This window comes from Amblyraja radiata, chromosome 5 (assembly GCF_010909765.2).
Source record: "Amblyraja radiata isolate CabotCenter1 chromosome 5, sAmbRad1.1.pri, whole genome shotgun sequence".
In the NCBI taxonomy this organism is placed as follows: Eukaryota; Metazoa; Chordata; class Chondrichthyes; order Rajiformes; family Rajidae; genus Amblyraja; species Amblyraja radiata.
The window spans coordinates 66,290,461-66,316,993 of record NC_045960.1 but is presented as its reverse complement, the minus strand read 5'-3'; the positions used below and the strand labels follow the sequence as shown (position 1 = coordinate 66,316,993).

Sequence of the window (26,533 nt, the reverse complement as noted above, 5' to 3'; positions counted from 1 at the left end):
GTCCTGCCTCCCCGTTCTCTGCCCCTACCTCACTAATCTCTTCAACTCCTCATTGTCCCAAGGAATTGTCCCCTCCGCTTTCAAAACTGCTGCCGTTACACCAATCCTAAAGAAACCTGGTCTTGATCCCTCCTCTCTCATTAACTACCGCCCAATCTCAAACCTCCCCTTCCTTTCAAAAACCCTGGAGCGTATCGTTGCGTCGCAACTTCATTCCCACCTCCTTGCGTATAACCTACTTGAACCCCTCCAATCTGGCTTTCGCCCCCTCCATAGCACAGAAACTGCTCTCCTCAAAGTCCTCAACGACCTCCTCACCTCTGCTGACACTGGTTCCCTCAACATCCTCATCCTCCTCGACCTGAGCGCAGCCTTCGATACAGTGAACCATAACATCCTGCTCACCAGACTCAAGGACCTCGGCATTGAAGGCTCTGCACTCAGCTGGCTCCGTTCCTACCTTTCCAACAGATCCCACTTCATCTCTCTCCACAACCACACCTCTGCTACAGCCGCAGTCACTCAAGGCGTTCCCCAAGGCTCCGTACTCGGCCCCCTCCTCTTCATCATCTACATCCTCCCCCTTGGTCAGATACTCCGCCACTTCAATCTGGACTTCCACTGTTACGCTGATGACACCCAGATTTACCTTGGCACCAAATCCCCCCACAACCCCCCCCTCTCCCATATCAACTCCTGTTTGTCAGCTATAAAAACCTGGATGCAACATAATTTCCTCAAACTCAACAGCGATAAGACAGAATTCCTCCTCATAGGCTCCAAAGCCACACTCAGCAAAATCAATAACCCCACTCTCACCATCGACGGCACCACTGTCTCCCCATCTCCCCAGGCCCGCAACCTTGGCGTGATCTTTGATTCCACCCTCTCCCTTGAGCCTCACATCCGCCATGTCATTAAAACCTCCTTCTTTCATCTCCGCAACATCGCCAAACTCAGACCCTCTCTCACTCCGCCTGCTGCTGAAAGACTCATCCATGCCTTCATCTCCTCCCGACTGGACTATTGCAACTCACTTCTCCTTGGCATCAGCTCCACCTACATCAACCGACTCCAACTGGTCCAGAACGCAGCCGCCCGACTCATCACCCACACCAAATCCTGGCATCACATCACTCCAGTCCTCAAAAAACTTCACTGGCTTCCCATCTCCCACCGGATCACCTACAAAATCCTGGTCCTCACCTACAAAGCCCTCCACCATCTGGCCCCCACATATCTCATTGACCTCCTCTCCCCCTACCAACCCTCACGGTCCCTCAGATCCACATCAGCCGGTCTCCTCTCCATCCACAAGTCCAACCTCCGCAGTTTTGGGGACAGAGCCTTCTCCAGGGCAGCTCCCAGGCTCTGGAACTCCCTCCCCCAACTGATCCGCAATTCCGTGTCCCTCCCCATCTTCCAGTCCCGCCTCAAGACCCATCTCTTCACCTCTGCCTATCCTTAGCCCCACGTCCCCGTCCCTTTTCATCTGTGCATTAATTGCCTCATGCTGTGTTTTGTATTGAATTCTGTCTTTACTTTGTGTACTAGTCATGTCTCTACTATTTATTTCATTCCCCTTACATGTTTTTCCTATACATGCTCAATTTTTGTAAGGTGTCCTTGAGACTCTTGAAAGGCGCCCATAAATAAAATGTATTATATTATTATATGAATAAAACTGCAAGGAATGACAAAAATCTGACTGAGGGCAGAAATATTTAATTTACCAAGACAAACCGGGAAGGCTATGTGCGTTTTCCCCTACTGGGAATGTGAGGGATAATGGGTGCTCTGTGATAAAATGCTGCAGATTTTGGTACTAGTGCGTTACATTGAAACATTTTGCAAGACCACCTCACAAGGGAGTTGAAAGCCAACTGGTGTCACATGTGGGCCAGAACTGAAAACAGCAAATTGGTGTCATTGCCATAATACGGTTGTCACTTTCACTGGTCAACAACTTTATTTGCCCGAATACTGAATCAGTGAAAATTTTTGACAAAAGCAGCAACCATTTAGCTCACCCAGTCAGTAAAGAAAGAGTTACCCATTTTAATCCCATCGTCCAGCCCTTGGTCTGCAGTGCTGCAGGTTACATCTAAATACATTCAATATCTAAATATATATCCACATATTTGTTGAACTTTGATAAGGATTTCAATCTCTGTCACTCTTTCCGGCAGTGAGTTCCTCGGATGAAAGTCTTTACTCCCATCTCCCCTGCAAGCACTCAGCCAATTATTTCAAATTTATGTTGCTTAGTTTTCATCCATCTGTTAAAGAAATAGATCCATCCTATTTACTTTGTCTTGGATACTCAAAAATTTATGTTGGTCTGAAGAAAGGCCCCAGCCCAAAATGTTGTCTGTCCATTCCCTCCAGAGATGCTCCCTGACCCATTGAGTTTCTCCAGCACTTTGTTATACTCAAGATTCCAGCATCTGCAGTAGCTGATGTCTCTACAATTTTCCTGCATTCTCCTGCCTTCTCCCCATAACCTCTGATACCCATACTAATCAAGAATCTAATTGTCAGTGGGGGAGCTGTAAGCCGGCAGCCCTGCTAGCAGCGTGTCAGTTTTTTCAACTTTTATTACTTTTTTAGTGTGTTTAAATGTATGTTTTTAATGTTTCGTTGTGTGTCTTCTGTGGGGGGTGGTATGGGTGGGGTGAGGGGGAAACCGTTTCGGCCGCCTCCTCCACGGAGAGGCGACTTTTTCCATGTCGCCCCCCCCCCCGTGACCATACATCGAGGATCGGTGCGGCCTTTCCCGGAGACACACCCGGGACTCCAGCGGCAGGCGTAGCGCGGACTCTCGGCATGGAGCGGGCGAGCCCTCGCTGGGGCTCACCAGAGGGGAGCGCTCCGTTCGCTGGCCCGCGGCAGCCTGAAGCCGCGGTCTGCAGAGCTCCAGCTGGCGCGGAGTCCGCAGCCTGGGATCCCTCGTTGGGGACCCGAGAGAAGAAGAGGCCACCACCGCCAGCCTGCAGCCTACTTCTACCGCGGGTGCGGCGGCGACTTACCGTCAGGAGCGGGGTCCCTTGCCGGGGACCCCTGGAGGGGAGCTTCGACCGCCGTCCCTGCATTCTGCGGTGCTTTTGGTTGCAGCCCGGCGGGAACTTTAAATCTCCGACCGCCGGCCTACACCAACCTGAAGTCGCGGTCTCCGGTGGGGTAGGCACCGTTTCAGGACTTACCTTGACTTTCATTCATCTGGACGCCCGCAGCGGCGGCTGCGGAGGGTTGAGGTCCCGACCACGGGGGAAAATGGAGGAGGACTGGCCAAATTTTGTGCCTTCCACCACAGTGATGAATGATGTGGTGGATGTTTGTGTTACATTTTTATTGTGTTTTTGTGTGTTCTTTTTCATTGTACCGCTGCTGGCAAATTCATTTCACTTGCACTTTATGTGCAATGTGACGAATAAAACTGATTGTATTGTTGTTGATTGTATCTCAGCTTTAAATATATCCACTGACTTTGCCTCCGCAGCCTTCTGTGGCAAAGAATTCCACAGATTCGCCACAAATTTGTGCTGCACAGCCAGACACTTCCATTGTTTTTTCTAAATGTAATTAAAATTTCAAACTGCAATAATTAATCTGAGCTAAAATAACTTTAAATCTAATACAAATTCCAAAGTTGATCTTCAAATTATGCTTTGATGATTTTTAGACTGCAACGAGCTGCTAAAATTAAACGATTCACAAGTTCTGAAAGCCAATACTGCAGATGCTGGAAATTAAAAACTGAAAATGTTATAATTACTGAGTCAGGCCATATGTCTTGGAATAGAAACAGAGCTAACAATTCAGGTCACAGACCCACCTTCGAACATCATACAGGGCAAGATTAACAAGTTTGCTGATGATACAATAGCTAGTGGTTTTGCAGATAATGAAGATGGTTGTGAACGATTGCAGCAGGGTCTGGATCGATTAGCCAGGTGGGCTGAGGGATGGCTGATGGAATTTGATACAGAGAAGTGTGAGGTGTGGCATTTTGGGATGTCTAACATGGGCAAGACTGACAGTGAATGGTCTGCCTCTGGGGAGTGTTGTAGAGCAGAGTGATCTAGGAGTGCAGGTGCATGGTTCCTTGAAGATCGAGTCGCAGGTAGATAAGGTGTTCAAAAAGGCATTTGGTACATTGTCCTTCATCAGTCAGAGTATAGAAGTTGGGAGGTCATGTTGCAGTTGTATATGACGTTGGTGAGACTGCATTTAGATTATTGTGTAGGAAAGAACTGTAGATGCTGGTTTAAATCGAAGGTAGACACAAAATGCTGGAGTAACTCAGGCAGCATCTCTGGAGAGAAGGAATGGGTGATGTTTCGGGTCGAGACCCTTCTTCAGACTGACTTTAGAATATTGTGTTCAGTTCTGGGCACCGTTATAGGAAAGATATTGTCAAGCTTGAAAGGGTTCAGAAAAGATTTACGAGGATGTTGCCAGAACTAGAGGGTGTGAACTATGGGAAGACATTGAGTAGGCTGGGCCTTTATTCCTTGGAGCACAGAAGGATGAGGGGTGACTTATAGAGGTGTGTAATATCATGAGAGGAATAGGTCGGGTAGATGCACAGAGTCTCTTGCCCAGAGTAGGGGAATCGAGGACATAGGTTCAAGGTGAAGGGGAAAAGTTTTAATAGGAATCTGAGGGGTAACATTTTCACACAAAGGGTGGTGGGTGTATGGAACAAGCTGCCAGATGAGCTAGTTGCGACTTGGGACTATCCCAACATTTAAGAAACAGTTAGACAGGTACATGGATGGGACAGGGTTGGAGGGATATGGACCAAGTGCAGGCAGGTGGGACTAGTATAGCTGGGACATGTTGCCCGGTGTAGGCAAGTTGGGCCGAAGGGCCTGTTTCCACTCTGTATCACTCTATGGTCCACAGAACAGGCCTGACCTGTTGAGTATTTACAGCATTTTTTGCTTTTATTTTAAAATGCACAACTTTAAAAAAAAATCACAATCCATGTGATCATCAACTTTTAAAATAAAAAGAGTTACAAAAATGCACATATATTTGAATGCAATTTGAGTGCAGATAAATATCAGGAACATCAGGGGAATCGATAAACATGTAAGAGGATAAACAGGCTAGAGGAAAACCATGGTAATATTTAAAAATATGATAAATGTGACAAAATAGAGGTGAAATTGAATGAAGATTCCAGAGATTCATGTAAATGCATTGTTAACAAGCACTATATTAGAACTATTCTGATACTTGATTATTTCTGCAAAATTGTAATTCAGATACTTAGAGCAGAGATGCACTATGGTGAACTTGCTGCAAGGAATGACTTAAGCCAAAAGCACATCATAAAGCAATTAAACCCTTTGAGATTATCTGCTTTTCCTTTCCTTCCCTTATCCACATTTAAGGGACCAGTTACTCTTTGAACACCATTTGCCAGCAGCTATTTCTGAATTATGCTGTTTCTCCAAAAGAGAAACTAATGCTTTGCTTCAGCTCTGTATTGAGGTTCAGCGATGAACCCCCTAACTCCATCCTGAGACCAATTTGCAATTATTTCAATAAAATCAAAGTAGGCATAAAGTCTAAATGGTGACAGTTGCAATACCTTTTATGATTACGTTAAATAAATTAATTGCTCCCCCTGAACAGTACGTGGAGAAAAAAATAATTCTGCCATCCAAATTTTACTCCAAACTGCAGTTAAATCTGGATGAACATAATGCAATTCATCCTTGATCTTAAAACCCATACTTCACAAATCTTGGCAATTTTTTTGGCTGCATATCACATGGACATTCACTGTATTATTCATAAGATCATAAGTGATAGGAGCAGTTAGGCCAATTGGTCCATCAAGTCTACTCCGCCATTCAATCATGGCGGATCTATCTTTCCCTCCTAAGCCCATTCTCCTGCCATTCCCCATAATTCTGGAAACCCGTGCTAATCAAGATACTATCTATCCCTGCCTTAAAAATATCGACTGACGGCCTCCACAGCCTCCTATGGCAAAGAATTCCACAAATTCACCACCCTCTGTCTAAATAAGTTATTATTTGCAGTTCACAAATTTGGACCCTATTTCTTTGTGAAAAATATGACATTCACCCATATGTAAAGTTGTGAAAGCACAGCCTTTTAAAAATAATATCTGGAGACTTTGTAATATTTCTTGATATTTATAAGTACGATTTCTACTCCTGCCAACACCACCCCGTGCTCATATAAACATGAAAATGATTGATATTAAAATAGTGGCAGGAAAGATGGATGTATAAATTAATTTATCAATTGAGATATGTTTAAATTAATTTATCAATTGTTTGATATGTCAGAGGTTGTCAAAGATTGTTTTGAACACCAATTATTTTCAAAGTTGAGATACAGTAAAACAAATTCAAGAAAATATCATTTTACACAAATCATTTGACGACTCAACCGAACAATGTAAATTTGAAGGAGACTTTGAAAATAGACTTTGAAGTAAAACGATAACTCTTGTGAGATCATGTGCACCTGCACACTCTTAAGCATTCACACGCTGCAAATATTATCCTGCAGATCCAACAGGCATTCTGGAGCTTCAGGCGTTAAATATGCCCAATGTAGCGTAAATATTCAGATTGTATGTCTGCAAAAACATTGAGTTCAATGGAGCAAATTCCATCCCAAACTCAGTTATGAAAGGAAACTCTGCAAGGAAAACATTTTCCTTGGTGAGGAAAAGCATGGTGAGGACGAAAAACAATTCTTTAGCTCAGTCCACCAATTTATTATACAACGTGGTTTCAACCTACTTTATCTCATTGCATATTTCACTGTGCTAAATTCCAGTTCCATAGTTCTATAGCTATTGAAGCCTGTGCAACTCATAAACAAATAGCTAAATATGTTTAATCATTTGTTTAATGTTTAATGATTCCACAGACTTGTCTCCGCAAATAAGTAATTCTCCAAAGCCAACATGCGTCAAGCTCAATGAATGAAAATGTGGCCTTATTCTGAAACAAATGAAGACAAACTTTTGTAGAAGGCAAGAACTTAAGCTGCCAGCAATTCAATTATTCAGATAAGCAGCTCCACCGCTAAATGAACCCTATTTCTAGATATTTCAAATGTTCCTGACTGTGTAAACACATTACCAGAGAGGGATTAACATAACAATTCAACACGAAAGAAACAAAATACATTTATTGCTAGAGCAAAAAGCAAACTGCTGGAGCAGCTCAGCGAGTCAGGCAGCATTTGTCCAGGGAAATGGACTGTCAACAGTTCAGTTCAGGATACTTATTGAAAGGGTTATCTGTCCATTTCCCACCATAGACTCTATCTGATTCGCTGAGTTCCTCCAGGGGTTTGTTTTTTGCTCAAGGGTGTAGCATCTGCAGTCTTGAGCTCGGGTGCTATCTGTGCAGAGTTTGTATTTTCTCCCCTTGACCCCATGGGTTTTCTCCGGGTGCTCTGGTCTCCTCAAACATTCCAAAGAAGGCAGGTTTTTTAGATTAATTGACTTCTGTAAATTGCCACGAATGTGTAGGATACAACAGCGGGATAACATAGAACTAGTGTATGGGTGATTGATTGTTGGCGTGGACTCAGTGGGCTGAAGGGCCTGTTTCCACGCTGTATCTCTAAACTAAACTAAATGGCTGAGATTGCCAATGTCAAGACTAAAATAAAATGTTTGATTCTTTTCATTAAATTATATTTTTCAGCTCAAAGTTTACCATTTGGTGTCAAGATCAAGCAGTTTCTAACTGTACCCACTCTGCAACAAGAGTTTAGGTTTATCAACATGCACTTATCACAAAGCCTCAACAGTCATTGTGCATATTGGTCATCTTTGTGACAGGAGTGTGACATTACTGCCTTAAATGTTAATTTGGCCTTGATTAAGGGGGAGAGGTTTGCTTTGAAAAGTGGGGAAGTAATTCCACACACTGTATACATAGCTCTCTGGATAAGTACATCCTTTGGACAATCTTCTTTTGATTTGAAGCCAGAACTCAAAGGTGAAACAGCCCGTGTTTCATTGTCAACATTAACTTCCTGAACAGAAGAAAGCAGCAGAAGATGCATATCACTGCAAATAAACTATTTTAAAAGACATATATCAAACAAAACACGTTAATCTTTCCGTAAATTTAGAATATTTCAAGGAATAATTATTGTTTATCAAACTTTTCCATTGTGACTTTTGAAGCAGGTGAACATGTTTGCGACTGGTTAGACCTTTTCCACACTGATGGGAATTGCGATTGACTCACAGATCAATATAATTCAAAGCATGTCAATTAAAAAGAATCACACAAATCTTACAAGTTAACACATTTGCTTTTCAAAATCAAAATTAGCTGATGGTTTCCACAGTTTCATTTATTCTACAACTTGCACCATATCAGATAGCTATTGTCAAATAATTTGCAACAATAAAATTGGCAGATATAGTCATATTGTCCACATCAAGCAAAAGAAAATGAGACTTTGTTCTTACATTATCCTTACACAAATATATATTTTTTAATCTATCAACATTCAAGATCCTTGCAGTGATTGTCCAAAGGAATAGATTCTGTCCTTTCTAAATTGTGCAAAATACTTGCAACAGAAACGTAAAGATGCTGTCTTGCAAATGTAGTTAGAGAAAGTCAAATATTAAGGACTGACGAATAATTTGACACAAATAATTTGACACTGACGAATTTAGAATAAGTTACAAGTGAGCAAACTTAGTTCCCAACTAGAGATAGAGATGAGAAAACAGGTCTGAGGAACCTGGACATTGACAGAGCTATACATTCAATTCCAACAGTATCTCACACATAATGGCTGAACAATCAATAACCAGTACATTGGTTGCCGTGAACCCTCAGAAATAGTCAATATAGGCAGTCCAGTGTGAAGTGCATTCAGAATTTGTGAATCAGCTTTATTGTACAATTGCTTTGCTTGGCCTGACCAGTTATAGATTTTTTAATCCAGATTGAACAATAATTAATAGGTACAGCAGTCATTTAATTGTTTTACTACTACCTAACTAACGTAATAAAAGTGACTAATGGGCTACACATGTTGTTTGAGAAGATAGTAATGACAAACAAATAGGACATAACCTCCTCTTGACAATATTGAAGTGTCGTCACATTGACGTAAAGGATTATTTAAAGAGTTCTTGACATACCTTTTAGTAGGAGTCGGTGCTCCGGAAGAAATGACTGAGTGGGACACCATGGCATCATTCATGTTTGGCAACGATCGTTGTTGGGGACTAAAAGAACCAAAAATAAATTAAACTAAGTAGTTTGCCTTGTAACATTCTTCAAGTATACATTGAATTGGTTTGTAATGACTCGCTTATAAATTCATGGACATAAATGCTCAGGCAGAATTCCATGTGGTTTGGAATTTGGTGCAATGCAGGTGTAGTTAGTCTGAAGGTAATGTATTTACCTGGTAGGTGTCCTGGTTAGCATTGTGCTGTTAATCTAGATTTGTCTGTCACCCAGATTTGTCCAAAAAAGCCCTGATTAAAGTGCTCTAAGTTCCAAGCAACACGCCAAAAAGAGTCGTGCACGGGAATTAACAGCATCCCATGCATTAAAATCTTGTCAGATTCTCAAGGATGACTGATCCCATGAACTGCCTGTTGTAATTTCCAAGATATTGCAATACAATGCAGTTGTGATGTCATTGTGTCATGCTTGATGTGACACAAATGTCGTTTTGTTTGCAAAGTGATGAAACAATCAGTACAATAGAATTGAATTTTGAGTCAAATATTTTCCACAAGAATGCACACCGGGCCAATGTCACAGAATGCAACACTTCATACAGCTTTTATCAGTGACTTTATTACTAAACTGAAAATGGGCTACGCACAAAATAACAAAACTTAATGTCTAGTTTGCCATCTGAATACCCAAATTTCAAATCCCTGAAAAACATATTCGTAGCCTTTATAGAGTCTTTTGTTAGTAATTTAGTCTTTACAGTCAAAATTAGTAATTATTTCACCAGTAATTTTTACAACCTAAAAAAAGCTTAATTTTAGGAACATTTTTGAATGATAAGCTTTCCTCTTTAGCCAGCGGAGGAAAAATTACATATTGCATTGACATTTATTTTTGAGTATTCATGCACAAAACTTTGGGCTATGAGTAAGCAATGAATCAGAGGCACTAGAATCAAAACCAATGACTCTGCTCCATTCAGTTTTAGTACTCAGTCTCAAGCTTGTAGCCACATTTAAGAGCACCACATGGTTGGAAATTTGCAAAATCCATCCAAATACACATCTTTAGATAGAGCTGTCAAAACAGACTGTTTTACAAAATATTACTTCTCAGAAGACTGATAGTTTCATATATTCAATCTTCAGTTGGAGAAGATAACTGAAATACAGGATGAGTTACACTATACAAGTACATGAAAGATAAGCAAATGAAGTTTTTTATGGACATATTAATTAATTCTTATGAAGCACAAAATCAATGCACAAAAGCATCTATCCTCGTTTATGCTAATCATTCATTTCAATTGTATTGAAAGAGGTTATTTTAAAATGAATAAAAATGGCAACTGTTTCAATCTCTTCTTTTGTTCTCAACTGGTAAATTTGAAAGCAAACTCAATCACTTTTAAGGCAATAATCCTTTATCCCACTCTGATATAGAACAGAAAAAATACTATTGGAACCAAGTTAAATCACAATTCCATGAGCCGTACAGCTCATGGAATTTTATCTTAGTGATTACAACCTATTGTAAGAATAAGTTCAGTTTCAGTTTAGTTTATTGTCAAAAGTGGTCTATATTCCTTTGCAACCTAAAGAGACCAATGAAGGAAGGGAAATTCAAAAAAGCTATATTCAGAATGTAAAACTGATTAATTCCTTCATGTAGCCCAAACGCTGAACAGGATCCAGTTTGATTGCGGCAATGAAATTGTTGAAGTAGTTGAATGGAAAGAGTGGCTCCGGCAGCTCCCTGAAGAAGAGTTTCAAAGCCCCCGTGATATCACACATTCTACCAATTCAGGTACGATCACAATACTGCCTAACCTGATGACTACATCCAGCACAGACACAAAATGCTGGAGTAACTCAGCGGGATAGGCAGTATCTTTGGATAGAAGGAATGGATAAAAGGAATGTCCCGCAGAGTTACTCCAGCCTTTTGTGTCTATCTTCGGTGTAAACCAGCATCTCCAGTTCCTTCCTACACACCTTCATCCAGTATCTATTTCAAAATTTCCGTATCTGCAGTACTTTACATTTTGACGATTTGATTAGTCTGTGGAGCTGAAATTTCATCAAAAACAATCAGAAGTCAAAGCACCTATTCGACATCCTGCAGAGTATATAACTTTAATGGGCCAACTATTATGGTTTCCTACTGTGTCTTCAAGATTAGTTTCTTCAGCATTTCCCTGATTGCGACCTACAAATTAACTATTGCCTTGAAATGATTCACAGTTCAATTAATCATTATTCAAGGCTGATGAAAAAATAAACAAATTGCACAAGACTAATTCTGTCTTCATGGATATGGAATGAATTTTCGTCATTAAATACAGGTGAGGAGCTGGAAGACCAGAGGATGGCAAATGTTGTGCCTCTATTCAAGAAGGGTTGCAGGGAAAAGTCTGGGAACGACAAGCCACTGAGCCTAACATCTGTGGTCGGAAAATTACCGGAGGGTATTCCGAGGGACAAGATATACATGCATTGAGATGGACATGGGGTGATTAAGGATAATCAGCATGGTTTTGTACATGGGAGGTCATGCTTCACAAATCTCATTGAGTTTTTTGAAGATGTGACCAAAAAGGTTAATGAGGGCAGCGCTGCAGACATTGTATAGATGGATATCAGGAATGCATTTGACAAGGATCCATATGGTAGTCAAGGAGAGGTAGATGAATGGATAGAAAATTGGCTTCATGGAAGGAAGCAGAGGTTAATGGTGGGAGCTTGCTTTTCGGACCAGAGGCCTGTGACTAGTGGTACACCTCAGGGTTCGGTGCTGGGCCCCAACCAGAGGACATATGTTTAAGGTGATTGGGTAAAATTTAATAGGAATCTGAGGGGCAACATTTCACACAAAGTGTGGTGGGTGTATGGAACGAGCTGCTGGAGGAGGTTGTTGAGCCAGGTACTATTGCAACGTTTAAGATACATCTAGATAGGTACATGGATAGGATAGGTTTAGAGGGATATGGGCCAAACGTAGGCAGGTGGGACTAGTGTAGATAGGACATGTTAGTCGGTGTGGGCAAGTTAAGCCGAAGGGCCTGTTTCCACGCTGCATGACTCTGAATGGTCTTAATTTTCTTAAAGCTAAAGCATAAACTTAAATTATACACTTTAACTACATTTTAGAAGGACATTCCAAAATAACTTGCTTTAAAAAGAACTCAACAGTCACCAGAATCAAAATAAATTCCACAATTCCATCAAAACCACTTACACCACTTATTGGTTGGTGGGGGCGCTGCGAGTCGGCTGACCTGCCAGCAGCGTGTTCGTTATTTTGACTTTTTTGGGGTTTTTTGGTGTGTCTAAATGTTAGTTTAGGTGTCTCTTGGTGTGGGGGGTGGTGGAGAGGGGGAAAGGGGGAAAGGGAGGAACCGCTTTTGGTCGCCTCCTCGACGGAGAGGCAACTTTTTCCATGTCGCCTCACTCGCAGCCTAACAGCATGGATTGGAGCGGCCTTTCCCGTAGTCGGGCCCAGAGCTTCAACAGCGGGCGCAGCGTGGACTTTTCCATTGCGGAGCAGGCGAACCCTTGCCGCAGGTCGCCAGAGAGGAGTGCTCCGATCGCTAACCTGGTGACTTTAGCATCATGGGGCTGTGGTCTGCGGAGCTTCTAGCCGCGGGCGGGGCGTGGACTTACCATCCGGAGCCTGGGATCCCTTGCCGGGTATCGCCGGAGAAGTGCTCCGACCGCCAGCCTGCGGCCTATAACATCCTGAAGCTGCGGTCTCCTGTAGGAAAGTGCCGATTCGGGCAATCCAAGCCGCGGAATGTGTTTGACCATCCCGACATTGGAGGTTTGATCATCCCAACGAGAGGGACTGTACATCGGGCCGTCTGTAGTGGCAACTAAGGAGGGTTTATGGCCCCGACCACGGATGAACAAAGGAGGAGAACTGACTGAACTTAGTTGCCTTCCACCACAGTGAAGAATGCTGGGGTGGATGTTTGTGTTAAATTCTATTGTGTATTGTGTGTTCTTTTTAAGTGTATCGCTGCTGGCAAATTCATTTCACTGCACCTTCGGGTGCATGTGATGAATAAAATTAACTTTGACCTGTGTCAAAGCCACTGACTCAGATGATGTGGGTCAGTTGTAGCATCTCTCCCTTGACACAGAAGGTTGTCAATTCAAACTCCCTATCAAAGATCTGAGCATAGGATCCGCAGTGCTTGAAAGAGATCTTACCTGCCTCTCACTTTACTATTACCAAGAACAGCAGAGATGTTCTCCTTGGTCTTTAAGCTAACTATTTCCTACTGAATAAACTATTAAAATCAAATTATCCCATCAATTTTCATTGCTGCCTGCATGTTTACTGTGTACTCATTTGCTTCTGTGTTGCCAATATAAGAGCAACAAAACACCTCAAAATTAAACGGGAGCTGTGAAATGTCTTCAGAATTCTGGAGGCAACAAATAAATTCAAATATTGCTGTTCTTTTTTAAACTCAGCACCAATTGGAAACCTCCCACTAATTTAATAATCTTGTGACAGCTGTTCACCTTTAGCTCATTCACAATTCTGATTTCCACATTCACGATGCATTATATGAACAACAAGTTGTTACAGATATATGAAGCTTTAGTGAAGAGGATTTTGGAAATATGCCATTTGTTACTTGCATGAAATATGCAATATAATAACTTCAGAAACATTTAGATAGGTACATTGATAGGATAGGTTTAGAGGGATATGGGCCAAACGCAGGCAGGTGGGATTAGTGTAGATAGGACATGTTAGTCGGTGTGGGCAAGTTGAGCCGAAGGGCCTGTTTCCACGTTGCATGGTTTTATGAATGGTCTTAATTTTCTTAAAGCTAAAGCATAAACTTAAATTAGACACTTTTAACTACATCTAGAAGGACATTTAAAAATAAATCATTTTTTGAGTGTTATTTTAAGTTCCCAGTAACCAAATGATTTTGTTTTATACAAAGCATGGTACCATTTAAGATATTAAGTACACTTTATTTGTATTAAAACTAAATTCGCATTTTATCTAAATTGTGTATGCATTTTTAAGATAGGTCATGTATTCTCTGCCTTCACTCACCATGAAAAGATTAACTTCTGGTTCTCTTCTTGAATTAGAGAACAACATCTTAATATCCTCCTGCTCACATAGCCTCATATCTCCAAAGTAACCACTTTGTTTGAAGACAGTGCTGGGAAATTGTGGAATATTTCAGTTATATTCCCACAAATTATCTAAAATACCCTTTTGCTAAAAGCACCAGCTGCAATTTTATTTCCCCACTAGTCTGAACCAATGACACGTTGTCAAAATTGATTTATATAATTATAGTTATTGAACCTCATTTCATTACTTGATTTGAATGGTTATTTTATGTTCTGTCATGTTTCTGAATGTTGTGAACTTTTTTGGTGCATAGAAATCTATCTTTGTGCTGTTTTGTTTTTAAAGCTCTTATCATTATCACAATTCGAAACAAAACCAAAAACTGGTAATTTGTAAGTTGCCTCAACATTGCGCTGAAACTGCTTTATTGATTGTTGACCAAGCTTCATGTACGGAGAACGAAAGACTTTGTCGGACAGAAAATAGCAATCTGAAGGAAGAAAGACAGCTTTTAGATATAACAGAATGCCAAGGCAGGCTGAAGAGAACTGTTAAAGGCAGAGCTTGTATTAATATAGCTTGTATTAATAATGGACACACAAAACTGCAGATGCCGCAGTCTTCAGCAAAAAACCTAAGTGCTGAAGGAGCTCAGCGGGTCAAAGAGCATCTGTGGAGGGAATGAATGGGCATATGATGTTTCGGGTCAGGATCTTTGTCCAGACTGATCACTCTACGATTCCACCCCCCCCCCCCCCCCCCCCCCCCCCCCTAGAGCCATCACCAATCTCATCATCTCCGGCGAACTCCCCTTCACACCCTGTTACTGATTTCTTCTTCCAGTTCACCAGCCCCACACTTTTATTTCCTTCCAATCAGTCTTTTCCTTCCCAGATGTTGCCTGAACTGCTGAGTCCCTCCAGCACGTTGTGCTTTCCTCAGAGTATACAGTATATTGGCCTCTGGGACAGTGCCCAACCAGTATTCACAAAATCTTCCTTTTGTTCAAAGATTATGGTACAGGGAGGAAGTAACTGGGTTGCAAGAACATCAAAAAACCTAGGCATTGACAAAAACCAGAGTAAAACCATAAATCTAGAGGTGAAGAGTCAAAGGCAATTAATATAAATGAATGCTTCAATATGAATGGAAACATCTTAAAGCTGCTAATGCTAAAAACAAAAAATAAGTTTTGCACCATCCCTTTTATCCATTCCAAACTGATAATCAATTTGTTGTTATAACTTGTATTGCCAATATAAGTTGTCCAGCTGCTCAATAATGTTTTAGCTAATATTCTCCCACCCTAGTCCTAAATGGTTGAGACAAGTACTATCACATCTCAAAGACATTTGCACAGGTACATAATATATAGGAAAGGTTCAGAGAGATGTGGGTCAAATACAGGAAAATGGGAGTAGTGTCGATGGGCATCTTGGTCTTGCTTCTGTGCTGTGTGACTCCACAACTTTAGTTTACATGATATTTTCAAAACTATGTTTCTGTTGAATATTTCACAATTTAACTATTTTAATTTCTATATTATTAGTACTTATTTTAGTTCAATGTGGATTATTGTATTCAACATTATTATGTTTGATATCTTTTTGAGGATATTTCAAATATCACAAAACATAACTAGTCTGAAAAATTCTTAAAGGTATCGAGCCACAAATTTCTGCAGCTAAGGAGCAGATCATTCTCAGAGATCAATATTATTCACAAACAATAAAACAAAGTAGAAAGAAATCACACTCAACACTAAAAAAAGTAATAACATCTGAACACACATTTGTGTGCAGCTTAGCATCAACTCTGTACTGTATTCCAAAATTCAAGTATGCGAATAAAAGTTTTTTTTCCATTAGCTTTTGCATCACAAAAACCTCAATGTTCATGCCAATCATACAGTTGAACCCTGAAAAAAAAAGAGGTTAGCATTACAGCATGAAGGACAAAAAAAGAAAAACAATGCTCTCAATGACAGCCAACCTTCTGGAACTGAATGTTGCAAAGAAGCTGCTGTCATGGATCCAGCCTTTCTTACTGCTAGGCGTCTCTCATACTCTCTTCCTTCCTCAGCAATGGTGAATGTAAATTCTGATGCATACTGCTGCTGTCTCCATGGAAACAGGATTTCCATGGACAGGAGAACACTGCTAAGTCACATGACAGTACTCCCTATCCTTGGCTCATTCTTTGCATCTGTGTTTTTTTTATGTTGGGTGATGCACAGCAAACACAATAAAAAATGATCTTGTCAATACAAGTTGCATAATAACCTGCCGAGGGAAAGTTTAATAGACAAACCCAGAACAGCAATTAAAGCCGCCCACTGGACACAAAAATGTTTTACAGTAGAGGTAAACATTTTTGGACGCAGATGAAATAACAATGCATGAGCAATAAGAACTTTTAAATGACTTTCCGAAAATAAAAGATGCTTCAATGCTTTGGAGGACAAATCTTAAATGCTTGTCGTAATGGATTTATTTCTTGAAAAGGCATGTTGAGAGTACATTTCAGCCAAAAGACCTTAAAGTTGCATCTAGTTAAAAATGTTTCAAGATAAACAATGTTCTTAAGAAATCTAACAACCCTTCAAATTTCAAGAGGAAATATTTAATCAAAGCGTTCCATTCAAAATCTATGCAGATAGTATTTGGCCTGGGCAATTTACTTCCTGACAGTAACTGCTAGTCAGATCCTCATTAAAGCATTAGTTATCTATTCTTGTATTTGGATCATACACTGTGATTTCATATATGCACCATGCCACAAGGGTTGTGGTAAAGAATACATATGGTATGCTTGCTTTCGCAGGTCAGGCATTGAGTATAAGAGTCAGGAACTAATAATGCAGCTTTACATGACTTTGGGTAGGCCGCATTTGGGAAGGGTGCAGAATGATGCCTGGATTAGGGGGTATTAGCTACAGGGAGAGACTGGGCAGACTTAGATTGTTTTGTCTGGAAATGCTGGAGGTTACAGAGAGACCTAAGGGTAAATTAAAAAAAAGGGAGGCATAGATAGGGTAGGCAGTCAAAACCTTTTTTCCAGTATGGGAAAATCAAAGGCTAGGGGGCACAGCTTTAAGGTAAGAGAGGCAAAGCTTAAAGGAGAATTTGGTTACACAGAGGATGGCAAATCTCTGGAACACGCTGCTGGGGGTGGTCATCGGGGCTGTGGGTATAATCAGGGATTCCATGCTGGGAGACAGTGGCCAACACGGTAACAGGCCCTTCACTACCACTCAGTAAAGTCAACCAAGTTGTTTTTATGAGCTAGTTCCATTTGCCTGTATTTGACCCATATTCTTCTGAACCTTTCCTATTAATGGACCTGCTGTAATATATTTTAATCATTGTATTTATACCTGCCTCTCCAATTTCCTATGAAAGCTCCTCATCGCCCTCAGATTCCTAATAAATATTTTCCTTTTCCCCCCACTCAACTTAAACCCTATAGTTCTTGATTCCCTAACCCTGGGAAAAAGACCAACAAATCCTTATCTATGCCCCTCGTGATTTCATGAAACCCCCATAAGATCACTCCTCAATCTCCTATTCTCCAGGGGAAAAAGCCTTCACAGATCCAGTCTCCCTATTGAAGTTAAGCCCTCCAGTCCCTGCAACATCTTTGTGAATCTTTCCTGCACACTTTCCAGCTCAATGACATCCTTCCTATAGCCTGCAACTAGAACAGCACACGATACTCCAATACTAAATGTCTTGTGCAGTTGTAACATGACGTTGCAATCTTGTGCATATTGCCCTGACTGATGAAGTCAAGTGCACCAAATGCCTTCTTCACCATCCTTGGGTCACTACTTTCAAAGAAGTATGTACTTGTACCCAAAGTCCTGCTATTCGACAGTACTTACTTGGGCTTTGCCATTTATGATGCAAGTCCTGCACTGGTTTAATGTAACAAAATGCAATACTTTGCATATGTCTGAGTTAAATTCCACCTGCCATTCATTGGCCCACTTTTCTCGCTCTAGATCCTGTTGTCATCTGAAATAACCTTCTTCACTGTCCACTAACTCACAAATTGTTTGTGTCCGATCACAAACTTACCAACGTTGTCAACCACTACCTCATCCAAATCATTAATATATATGACAGACAATAGTGGACCAAGCACTGCTGGTCAGAGGCCTCAAATCTTAAAAACAACCCTGCACTACTACCATCTGATTCCGATCACAAAGCCAAATTTGTATCCAATTGGCCAGCTCACTGTGATCCCATGAGATCTTCGTGCTGGACCTGCCTACTCCGTGAATTTGTCAAAGGCACTGATAAAGTGTATGTAGACAATGGCTGTCACCCCGCCCTCATCAATCCTTCTCAGTCTGAGTCTGAAGAAGAGTCTCGCCCCAAAACGTCACCCATTCCTTCTCTCCAGAGATGCTGCCTGTCCCGCTGAGTTATTCCAGAATTTTGTGGCTATCTTCGGTATGTTGAGGTTCCTGCTGTGGGCATCACTTGCCTCGGTGGTGAACTGAGCATGGGATTTACTGCTGCCCAATAAACAGCGAGTTTTGTGTTGGTCAGAGGTCTTGACCTTCAAACTTTTTTTGCCCCAAATAGCTAAAGGCTATATTAGTACACTGGGGACAAAAGTGTATTAACTTAAATCCAAGGGAATAATTATTTAATCTAACATGAAGGAAAAGATCACAATAAATGTATTTGTATTTGCACAGCCATGGGAATGTAGAAATGAAGGTATTCAATGCTCAATGGTCTTTTTCTTGACAATCACTGCTCAACAAATCCTCAGGGCAGAATTAGTTATCCATTGTCATATCTGAATCCCTAGATAGGATTTTATATCTGTATTGTGCCATGAATGGCTTAGCTGAAGTACACGATGAAAAGATGAAAGCAAACTTCAAAAAATGTTTCTACAATAAGTTTCATTATACATAACAAATGCTTGCACTGATCTGATCAAATCTGAACTTGTGGGCATAGGCTGTTAAAGCTTCCTTCAGTTAGATTATTTTCTACATTTCAAATTTACCAATATATTACAATGTTGATTGAATATTCAATTTTTAATTTTCTGATGAATAAATATTTCACAAATATTAAAACAAACCTAACCAAAACAAATCTCAATTACAAGATATTCCTCACATTAAAAATGAAAAGATATATATTCAGGACATGCAAGATGATTTACAGCTAAATTCTGAGACAAGAAAGAGAACTATGAATATTCAAATGTTTAAAGGAACGCAGAAAAAGCACAAATTTATACATGGATTTACATGGATAGGATAGGTTGGAGGGATATGGAACAAAAGCAGGCAGGTGGGACCAGTGTAGTTGGGGCATGTTGGTCGGTGAGGACAAGTTGGGCGGGGAACCTGTTTCAACACTCTCTGACTCTGTAGATCAGACAGTTTCTGAAAGGTTAAAATTGCAAAGATATTCTTTTGATATAAAACTACAATTCGACAACTAAAATGCATGAGATGTTTTTTATTCAATCCAATTGCTAGAACATGAGGAACAGGGTCTGGGATGAGTACATTAGTCCCCAAGCATTCTCTACCAGTGAAATAGATCATGGATCATCCAATCTAAGACTCATTTTCACCCTCCCTCCAATTCCCCTAAATAACTGTCAATCTTCACCATAAGTATGGTCCAAGACTCCACCTCCACGATTCTCTGTGACAGGGAACTCCAAAGAATTCAGATCTTTTGAGAAAAGAAATCACTTTCGCTATGATGAGCAAAGACTAAAATCAATCTTCAACCAATAAAGTCAGAATAATTGATGGATAAAATAGCACATAAGCTTGGAAACAGGTGAACATGGAAACAATGAATTGCAGATGCTGGTTTACAAAAAAGACACAAAGTGCAGAAGTAACTCAGCGGGTCAGGCAGCATATCTGAAAACCGTGCACAGGTGACACTTCATGTCTGAAACATCACCTATCCACACTCTCCGGGGATGCTGCCCGACCCACTGAGTTACTCCAGCACTTTGTGACTTTTTTTTGAAAGAGGTGATTTTAGGTGCAAGCAGGTCAGTGTACCATAATTTCAATCTCTGCACAGAACACTTTAACATAGGATACATTGGATCCCAATATTAACTTGCTATTCCCTCAAATGCACCTCAGTTATTCAGGACCCAAGACCAAATAGGGCTAACTGCACAGCATTACCCAAAATTGAAGAGAAGCCTCACTAAACCAGCTGGTTCATATACTGGGTGAGCAAAGCTGAAAGCCTGCATTCACTGATTTTACCACTTTCAATGCAAATATTGTAAAGAGGCAGGTACTTCGATAATTATGAAGAAATCTTTTTTGACTGAATGCAAATAAACCAAACTCAAGTATCACATGGCGGATTTTAGTGCAAATCAATGTCTGAATTTCCTTGAAATGAGCTGAACAACAACGGTCAGTGGGAAGGGGTGTGGAAGAGGAACAGACAGTTAAGTGAGGGAGTTGTCAAACTGTGAGAGTGAGAGTTGTGTAAAAAGAGGTCACATAACTGAGCCAACAGACACTTGGCATCAGACATGCGGCAACTGCCCAGATTTTTTGTTACAATCAAATACATGAGAGATACGAGTCCTTTATTAATTATAAAATAACCTTTCTTGAACGAGAGCCAAGTGTCAAACAATACATACATCAGGCTGTTGTTCATCGGCTACAGCTTGGCGTTCAACATCATCATATCCTCCAAACCTATTGTCGACCTCATGGAACTGGGTCTCCAGTCACGGTTGTGCAATTGGACCCTCAACTTCCTTATTGGCAGACCAAAATCAGTATGCTCAGAATTGGCAACTACACTTCCTCCTCAAAAAGTCGACAACACAGGAGCACCTCAAGGCTGTGTGCTCAGTCCCTTGCTGTACTCTCCCTACACCCATGATTGTGTAGCAGACACAGCTCCAATGCCATCTTTAAATTTGCAGACAATAGCACTGTCGTTAAATGAATAACAGGCAATGATGAGTCAGAATACAGGAGAAAGATTGAAAATTTGATTGAATGGTGCCAGAACCGCAATTTTGTTCTCAATGTTAGGAAGATCAAGCAGCCTACTGGTGGTATCATGTAGGGAAAGCTAGGAATTCATAAAGTGTTGGATCCACATTTTTTAAACAAGTTAAGAGACATTCAGCAATATCACCAAATATTCAAACAAATATTTCCAGATACACTACAGACAGTATTCTGACTGGTTGCATCATGGCCTGGTGGGGTATAGTGCACTGTGCAGGAACACAAGGGGCTGTAAAGATTGGTGGACTCAGCTAGTCCATCACAGCCACTACCCTCCCCACCATTGAAAGCATCTACATGAGAATGAGGGGGTACTGTCTCAAGAATGCAGCATCTATCAAGGAACCCCACCATCTGGGTAAGACCCTCTTTTCGCTGTAAGTTGAGTTTCTTGTCGCTTGCACAGGTATGGTGAGGTGCAGGCATGAGGTATAGAAACCACGCCAGTTGACCACTTTTCCACAATTATTGGGTTCTCGAATGAACCTGCACAACTCTAATCCTACCTCGTCAATGGAACATTATCAATCTGTTTTCAAGAGAGAGTTAGATTTAGTCTTAGGGCTAAAGGAATCAAGGGATATGGGAAAAAAGCAGGAAAAAGCAGGATTTTAGCTGATCGGCCATGATCATATGGCTCGAAGGGCCGAATGGTCTACTCCTGCACCTATTTTTCTATATTTTTCTATGTTTCTATCACTCAAAAGCTGTGCCGGTGCATTGAAGGCAAAGACAAATGCCATCATCGATATCTGACTTCACTTGGTTCCCAAGATACGGGAAATGGTCCATTCTTTTCCACAGTCTTGATGTGATCTGTTATTGTTGGAGGACAATGTGGTGCAGTCAGAGCTGGTTGATAAAATACTTGCAAATATAAATCTTAAGGCCTACCCTCTCAAATGATCAGAGACCGAGAGATCCAAGTTCATGGATGGAGTCAATGGAAGGGAGGTTAGTTTGCTTGATGGACTGGCCTGCATCCATAACGCTCTGCAATGATTGTGATCCGTTAAAAATAGAGGCCATGGTATCTCAAAAACACTTCAGTTTTTTGTTTTGTTGATTATATTTCATGCATTTACCTGAAAATATCAGTTTAGGGCGGATTCATGATTTTGTTGTTTACTAAAATTGGAAAATAACAAAATGTAAAGCTGAGCTCTCTTGTACTTAAGTAAATCAAAATCAAAGTATTTGAATCAACTTGGCTGAACTTGATAATGTGTCAGTAAGGAATAATGGGCCAAGATGTAAATGTTGGCTTCAGATATGGCATGAATTTGGCTTGAGTTTTGATGACACCTGCAGCTCCCCAATGCACATTTTTAATTGTTTTCCAAGATAACAATTACCCAAGGAATGGAATAAATCTATTGTTTGAAATTATAGTAACTGTAATTAAAGAAGCCAAAGTGATATTTATTTATTTCCCTGGAGACACATTGCGTGGGTACTTGCAATTGATTTTAGGCACTTACTTAAAATGCCTTTAAATTAAAGAATGTTGTCTCAACATTCTTCTGCTCTTTCTTATGCAATTTCTTCCCTCATCACACCATTTTGACCATTACACAAAAACAACAGAACACAAGAAAACAGAACCAGGATTCAGTCACAGACCCCTCAAGCTTGTCTATTGTTTTGGGTCGGTACGGTGGTGCAGCGCTAGAGTTGCTGCCTTACAGCACTTGTAGCGCCGGAGACCCGGGATCGATCCCAATTACGGGTGCTGTCTGTACGGAGTTTGTACGTTCTCCCCGTGACCTGCGTGGGTTTTCTCCGAGATCTTCGGTATCCTCCCACACTCCAAAGACGTACAGATTTGTAGGTTAATTGGCTTGGTATAAATGTAAATTATCCCTAATGTGTATAGGATAGTGTTAATGTGCAGGGATCGTTGGCCGGCACGGACTCGGTGGGCCGAAGGGCCTATTTCCACGCTGTATCTCTAAACTAAACTAAAACTGAACTAGTCTGATCATCCCTGATCTCTAGACTGAAAATGCTGGAGTAACTCAGCAGGACAGGCAGTATCTCTGTAAAGAAGAAATGGATGATGTTTCTGGTCGAGACCATTCTTCAGATTAATCAGGGGAAAGGGAAATGAGAGATATAGACAGTGATGTCGAGAGATAGAGAACAAATGATTTTCATTTCTCACCTCAGGCTCCCCTACCACCTGCATTCCTTCCTTTAGCTTCACAATTATTCACAATTAGCTTCACAATTATTCCATGCTTTTGATTCACACCTCCTATATTTTCATCTCCGCCTTTGTCCAATCAAAGGACACCTCACCTGTATCTACCTATTACTTAAAATTGACACAAAATGTTGGAGTAACTCAGCGGGTCAGGCAGCATCTGTGGAGAAAAAGGATGTTTCAGGTCAGAACCCTTCATCAGACTGAAAGTAGGTGGGGGTGGGGGGACTGGAGGTAGGAAAAGGCCAGAACAAACCCAGGGTCGGCAAGAGATGTCCAAGGGTGGAGCCCATAATGGCTCATTGTTGGCTGGGGAAGAGGTGATCATGAAGGGATACGGGGATGTGAACATAGAAACACAGAAATTAGGTGTAGGAGTAGGCCATTCAGCCCTTCGAGCCAGCACAGCTTTTCAATATGATCATGACTGATCATCCAAAATCAGTATCCCATTCCAGCTTTTTTCCCCATATCCCTTGATTCCTTTAGCCCTAAGAGTTAAATCGAACTCTCTCTTGAAAACATCCAGTGAATTGGCCTCCACTGCCTTCTGTAGCAGAGAATTCCACAGATTCACAACTCTCTGGGTGAACAGTGGAACTAGCAGGACAACTTGGGTGGGGGAAGGGGGGGTGGGCAAGATAAAATGATGACATGTCCATCTATTTATTTTTTCCACAGGTTGCAAATTTGGAGCTGGTATGTTTAACTGCATATCTCTGAACTCCAGGAGTTGTCTTCAAATTCCTTTCCCTGCAATGGTGACATTGATGGATTCACAATCACCGTGAATTCTAGAATATAGTTTTCCTTTTTTCAATTCCTGACTCGATAAAGCAAAGTCTGCTAATTGTTTTTCTAAATTTATTTAGCAGCGAGATTAAAGCTTCAGAATAATTGATGGTAGAGCGAGGCAGCGTTTTATTTACCCAGTGCATAAAGAAGTGTTATTGCAGTAATGCATCCATTTGCACGAATCAATGTCTGCTGTGACTGAATGGGGGAAGTGGACCTCCACCTGCGATTAACCTATTGCTGCATGTAATCGCTGACAACCCTAAAGGAACCACTGTTCTCCCTGAAGGAAATAATAAACATCTTTCGTAGCTCTCAGCAACATTCATGTAGAATTACAATTGTTTGGAGACAGCAGAACTTGCATGAAACTAAATCTATCATAAATAAACAATTACTTGCTGCTTTGTAGGCAAAACACAATGATTTGAATTAAATTAAATAAATCACATGAAATAAAAATCACACTATACATGTACAGCCAATTCACAAGAGTAATTAAATTGTATTTATTACTCATTCCAAAAAAGACTGAGAAAATATCATAGTACAAATCCAAGGCACAGCATAGAGATGATAATATGGAGTACATCACTGCAGAATGTGGATATTTACCTTCCAGATGTGCTCCATATTAACAGTAATTTGAAGGTTGCCAGGTGCACTTTACACTACATGAAATAAAGGTTTCCTTTAATTGTTCATAGTCTGTTATAACTAACGTGAACTAACAAGTGACGTGACGTCCTGCAGAGGAAGGACAAATAAAAACACGCAGTCAGAAGGTTGTTTGATCCCTGACAAAAGTATTTAATTGACCTGAATGAAACAGAGCACGTTCTGTACAAGTCCCCTCAAAGTACATGCCATCAAAATAATTAAAAACAAATTAAATGTATTCCTAGCTCCTGAATTGCATGTAGTTCAGTTTAGTATTTAGTTTAGTTTAGAGATACAGCGCGGAAACAGGCCCTTTGGCTCACCGAGTCTGCAGTCCACAACGAGTCCGCACCGACTAGTGATCCCCACACATTCACACTATCCTCCGCACTAGGGACAATTTACACATACACTAAGCCAATTAACTTACATACTTGTACGTCTTTGGAGTGTGGGGGGAAACCGAAGATCTCGGAGAAAACCCACGCGGTCACAGGGAGAACGTACAAACTACCTACAGACAGCACCTGTAGTCGGAATTGAACCCGGGTCTACGACGCTGCAAGCACTGCGCCACCGTGGCCGCTGCAGTGAGAGGAGCTCACTGAATACTGCACTGTGATTATTGATCATAGTTGCACGGATGTGAACTGATATTAGTACAAACATTCGTGTCTGGCTGTTGTCATTACTTCTACAATTTACTTCAGCCAGCTTCAGTTTTTAATACAATCATGGAAAACCTCGTGGGCAAGATTTTGTAGCTTAATGATGCTTATTCACGTTGCTCTTCCATCAAAGTTTTTTTTTTAAACTTACATTTTAATTTCTCACCCGCTGCGTTTCCCAGCATTTTTGTCTACCTTACATATTCATTTGTCTCATCTCTCCTCAATGTGTTCTTTTGAAAAACAGCAATTATGAAGATATACCATGGAGAGGTTAGAACACCCCCTTCACCATTCCTGCTCTGCAAGGTTTCCAAGGTTTGAGTTGAAATTTTCAACAACATTTCCTCTTTCCTCACTAAAGGGCCCAGAAGTTATCAAAAAAGATCCATTTAATTAAAAAGAGTGAAATTTCAGGTTGATAATTTCTCATCTCTCATATTGTGATCACTGCTGTGGATTCAATACCTTTTCTTTTCATCAGCTCGAAAAGCTGCACTCTCCTTATGGCATCAGTGAATGAACACGCATGATTTGACTCTTGCAGCGGCAGCACCAAATTGCCTGCAAGCATTAGCTAAGCTTCAGACAGTTTAAGAGCAAGCATAGAGAGCTATGGAATACAGGTTAGTCTGCTGGATACAGAAGTTTTGACAAGCAAACCCCCAGCAATTTCACATTTCATATGCAATAGAGAGCCCTACACAAATGAAATCTCAGATGATAATGAATAAGAAAGTGGTGCAAATTGTATGCCTGTCGGACAAGATGATAAAAAATGTGACAGGATCACTTTTACCGGGTAGAATGTAGCAAGGAA

The 26,533-nt window shown here is 40.9% G+C and overlaps 1 protein-coding gene across 19 annotated transcripts in view; it reads right to left on the bottom strand.

Moving 5' to 3' along the window:
* The window catches only part of dtnb (dystrobrevin beta), a 448,064-nt gene that overhangs the window by 116,565 nt on the left and 304,966 nt on the right, over positions 1–26,533 (bottom strand). For all 19 annotated transcript variants that reach the window (XM_033021441.1, XM_033021431.1, XM_033021442.1 and 16 more), the window contains one exon: positions 9,179–9,265. In XM_033021441.1, coding sequence (XP_032877332.1) covers positions 9,179–9,265 — 87 coding nt within the window. The remainder of the gene's footprint in view (positions 1–9,178; positions 9,266–26,533) is intronic.